This window comes from Lytechinus variegatus, chromosome 10, assembly GCF_018143015.1.
Source record: "Lytechinus variegatus isolate NC3 chromosome 10, Lvar_3.0, whole genome shotgun sequence".
Classification (NCBI taxonomy): Eukaryota; Metazoa; Echinodermata; class Echinoidea; order Temnopleuroida; family Toxopneustidae; genus Lytechinus; species Lytechinus variegatus.
In genome coordinates, this window is record NC_054749.1 from 28,104,179 (window position 1) to 28,108,862 (window position 4,684).

Consider the following 4,684-nt stretch of genomic DNA (forward strand, 5'->3'; position numbering starts at 1 on the left):
ATTTGCATATCGTTGTCACTGCATCCTTTCTACCTCCAAGATTGTATGAATCCATACCATATTATTAGGTAAACGAGACATTTGCTCCGGTCTTGATATCTCAGAGGGCAAAGTTTTACAGTTAGGATTGTAATAGTTTCCGATTCATAAAAATGTAAATATGCACTGTTAGAAAATCTATCCTTAAAATAAAAGAAGTTCCTGCAGCAGAGTCTCGAGAACACCTGTAATCTTACCAGATTGCGTAATCTTACAGCAAAATGGTATTTGGTGTATGGCGTTTTATAAATTTCCTTTAATATTACACCCTTTTCCCCTTTTTAAACAGAACTGTTCTGTTAAATTGCAGAATATCCCTGTTTTGTGAATTTACAGAATGATTCTGTTATTGCTTTTTGCACAATCTTCTGCAAAATCAGTTTTTTTTAACAGTGTGAGGACAATGGTTTGTGTAGAATTGGACGTTTGTTTATATGTTTTGCTCAACGTGCACATTTGCCATCAGAGCAATTGTCACCGCAGCAAAATGTCATGGAACCAATTATTACCACTATTAGGCCTATCTATTAACCATCCAATGATCACTTAGTAACAATATTTTTCCCCATGTATTAAGTATGGTTCCCCCCATGTATTAAGTAAGTTGAGGGGAAGGGGATGCGAGATTTTGATATGTATTATACCGTCCGCTGTACCATGATATCGTTTGACCATTACTCAAAACATTAAAGTCCCTTATTGATAAAGAAATGCTGTTTGATTGAAAATCAAGTGCGTTTGCATTTTGGACTTGCAGTACATTAAGACGCAGACGTCTGGGCAACAAGACTTTTTGTAAGTGGTCTGAATCACTTTATATATATTTATATATATATATATATACACATAACAAGACGGACTTGGAACGTCTCTTCGTTATACCATTCTACCATGTTATCGGTTTGGTACTCGTATTCTGCAATCGATTCGAATCGCTGAGACGATGACGATGATGATTACGGTGAGGATAATATCGCCTGTTGGATTCTTGGTGGTGGTGAGCTTGGAAATGATGATTGTGCTGTGTGACTGGTGTTAGTCTAATGATAGGTGCTCCCCTGCCTTGTCCACTACCTTGAGGGTTTGTTGAGTCCACGCCACACTTCTGCAGGGCTTTTTTCATGGCCTTGCGAAAGTTTTCAGACATGATGGAATAGATGATGGGGTTGAGACACGAATTGATGTAAGAAAGGCACAGAGAAGCGGCTTTGAGTTTGATCGTTCCTTCGTTGTAAGGAAAGTCGCCATAGCTCTGCCACATGAAGATGAGGTGATGGGGGAACCAGCACAAACCAAAGACAAGCACAACTACAGAAACCATTATCGTTACTTTTCGCTTAGACTTGCCCATATTGGATTCGCGCGACCCTTTCATGATGCGGAGAGTCTTCCAAAGAGCATGCAGGATCATCACGTAAGCGCACGTCACGAAGAACAGCGGTAACAGATAGCCCACTAAGAATACAAATGTAAGGTATGTTTTCCGGGCATCCAGGGTCGGCCATACGGTCTGGCAGAGTTGCATACCTTCGCCGTAGTCTGTGACTTCATTGTAAACCAAATGTGGAGCAGCACAAGCGGATGAAACAATCCAAATTGACGTGACAATGATTTTTGCATTTGAAATGGAACGATGTTGTATCAACTTTAACGGATACACCACTGCTGAGAACCTGTCCAGGGACATAGCTACCAGTGTAAATATGCTTGCTAACATTGACGCGTGTACCAGGAACTCGTAGAGCTTACATATGATCAACCCTAAATGCCAAGATTCCGATGTGAAAATGACGACTGATATAGGCACACAAAATACAAGAAATAAGAAATCTGCTACGCCGAGGTTAAGTATGAAGACGCTCATCGTCTTGTGTAAGCCCTTTAATCGGTTACGTGTAACAACGATTACTAACGAGTTTCCTACGATCCCGACAAAACAGATAAACCCAGCAAACACGGAGAAAATGATATTGAAGTTGTCGCGAGACGGGTACGGAGGCATCGTGTAGTTATAATCGAAGGAATTATCACTTGTAAACTCGCTTTCTGACACCATCTTTGCATTACTATTAACACCAGAAGAAAAGTTTCCCATAGCATCCATCGAAACTGCCCTCCAGAGGTGGTGCGTTGTTTGAGGAATTGCTCAATACATGTCTCTTTTATAACGTTCGAACGCAGAGGCTTATCAAAATAATTTAGTTTCCGTCACTGTGAATGAAGGCGATGTTGTCTGATCTCGTGCAAATGTCCAAGGTTACCGTGAATAATAGCAATTTGAAGAAACATCCCCTTGAGTCCACCTGATGCCCTACTTTCTCATCTCCTCTCTTGCGTACTTTCTCTAAGGTCAATTCCAGGTTTGAAAAATACTCAAGATGATTACACTTGCACCATACCAACATTCTTTATTTTCCAAGTGATACGCACGCTATCCTATCTTAAGGGCTTGAAGGGCATGCTGTTTTAATGAGCACTCTTCAGTAATCACAGTAACGAATTTTATGAAAATTGGCAATCATCATTCTACTCCCATTGGCATAATAAAGAGTTATGGCTAAATAAAGTGAAGAAATCAGATAAAGAGATCACGTTTTTGGTCATTGAAAGTCCTTTGAGATCTACTTCAGATATGAACGTACTACAGCAACACGTGACAAAGTGTTACACGCGCGAAGTAGTCCAGACTTCCACTTCCGGCCAGACTTTCCTGATGATGATCTACAATTTATATCAACGTGTTGAGCCGTACTTTATGACGTGCAATGAATCAGAATGTAATAATGCAATATCATACATAACGTCACCTCCGTTTTTTTTAATTTCCTTTCTAGGTTGTAATGGCCATTACCCCGAGGTAATTTCCGAGAGTTGATCTGAAAGCCATGGGAAGCTGATCCAACGCGCTGATAGGACAACGCAGTAGAATGAAAGACATGTGATCTCAGAAGTGTTCCTAATCACCAAGGAACTGTCGGTGCAAAGAGTAGTCCGGGTTTATCCATCCTGTAGAAAAATAAAGAAAATCGATAACAAAGGTAAGTGTCAGTCGATTTTTTTTTCAAAATAAACTAAACGAATCTTTGAAAAAAAATCAATCTAGATGATAGTCCAAAAGGTTTTCACGTTTTATTTTCTAACGGGCTCAAACTTATGTAATAATGGATTAAAAGAAAGTAAGCGAGAGAAGTAGTGTAGCTTTCATATTGTGAAAACTTTATAAAGGAGTTAGATGAATACAACGAAACTATACGCTTTTTCTTATCAACAATAGCAAAGAGGCTCGAAGAGAATATAAAGGTGAAGATATCTCCCATAGTACGTCTCTCGCTTTACAGAAAGCCTCGAATACTTATTAAATGGATGTATCGCGTTTCTGAACGAGCTTAAGGGGAAATATTTCCACTCAGCTTAAGTTATCATTTTCGTTCAGGTACATTTGAAAAGAAAGTAAGGATCAATAAGGTTTCCGGTTTTCTCATCTCATTTTTCCCAACAATGCTTTCGTGCATACGTAAATCTGTACTACGTCAATTCATTCGTTCCTATCACGGTACACGACGTGCAAGCCGTGATTCCTACTACGTAGGATTCTTCTTTAAAGACCGCTTCAGATGGGTTCTGGAACGTTCTCTTGAAACACATGGAGGAAAACACAATAAAATGCATTAAATATACGATTTCCAAAGCATGATACTGACATTGCAGATCTCGCGATTAAAGCTGGCTTCAAATTCTACTTAATGTGTGCGTGTATAACATTAACAAGTAACCTATGCTGAGTTTATAATGATCTTCTGTTAACGTAATAATGTAGAAAATTATGGAAAATAATTACATGAAAATAAATCATTTGGATGACTAAAAATATGTTTCAAAGAAAGGGGAAATGAGAGGTGAAGAGGAGGAGATTGAAAGAGTGAGAAGCAGAAGTAGATGATGATAATGAAGAGGGTGATGATACAGAAGGAAAAGAAAATATTTAAAAAAGGAAAATATAAAGAAGTAAATGACGAAAAAGAAGAAAAAAGGAAGAAAGAGGAGGAGAATAAAATGAAGGAAAGTCAAAGAAAAAGAAAGACAGATAGACGAGTAGTAAGTAGACAAACAAAATAAGAATCAAAATAAGAATGAAAAGAAAGTGGAAATTAATATAGATGCAGAGAGGGAGAAAAGAGCAGATCCCAACAGCGATGACCGATGCAGAGACGAAGAGGAGAAAGGAAAGTTGAGGGAGAAGATCATGATGAGAAACAAGATACAGAACCTGAAGAAGGAGAAGGGAAAGAAGACAGTCGTTAAAAAATAAATGAGCAAGTGTCTGAACACTGAATGCATAGTGGATGTCATGACAGATTTTATAAACAGATTCCCACAGGCATATAGCTCATTAGAAAGGTAAAACTTTAACGTCCTACAAAACGTGATACTTTGTGTTCGGCCTGTGAATTACCAGGATGTTGAGACCTGGTGGTAAATACCCAACCTGTTACGGTGATAACGATTATGGTGATTTTAATTTTTATTTCCATGTTCAAGATGCCTGAGTAGTGACAACTTAACACTTTCGACATAAAACAAGGTTTACTGTTGGGTTAAGATACATTGTCAATTTAAGTAAATCTTGGACGTTGCAGAAACATGA

The 4,684-nt window shown here is 38.5% G+C and overlaps 1 protein-coding gene across 1 annotated transcript; it reads right to left on the reverse strand.

Annotated features, from left to right (window-relative positions):
* Positions 1-364: 364 nt before the first annotated feature.
* Positions 365-3,041, reverse strand: LOC121423332 (galanin receptor type 1-like). The gene has a single exon (XM_041618686.1). The coding sequence runs from the start codon at positions 2,141-2,143 to the stop codon at positions 926-928; it is 1,218 nt and encodes a 405-aa protein (XP_041474620.1). The 5' UTR covers positions 2,144-3,041; the 3' UTR covers positions 365-925.
* Between the last annotated feature and the right edge of the window lie 1,643 nt (positions 3,042-4,684).

Excerpts from the sequence above, each read along its gene's own strand:
- LOC121423332 (XM_041618686.1), bottom strand. The coding sequence starts at position 2,143 with ATGGATGCTATGGGAAACTTTTCTTCTGGTGTTAATAGTAATGCAAAG.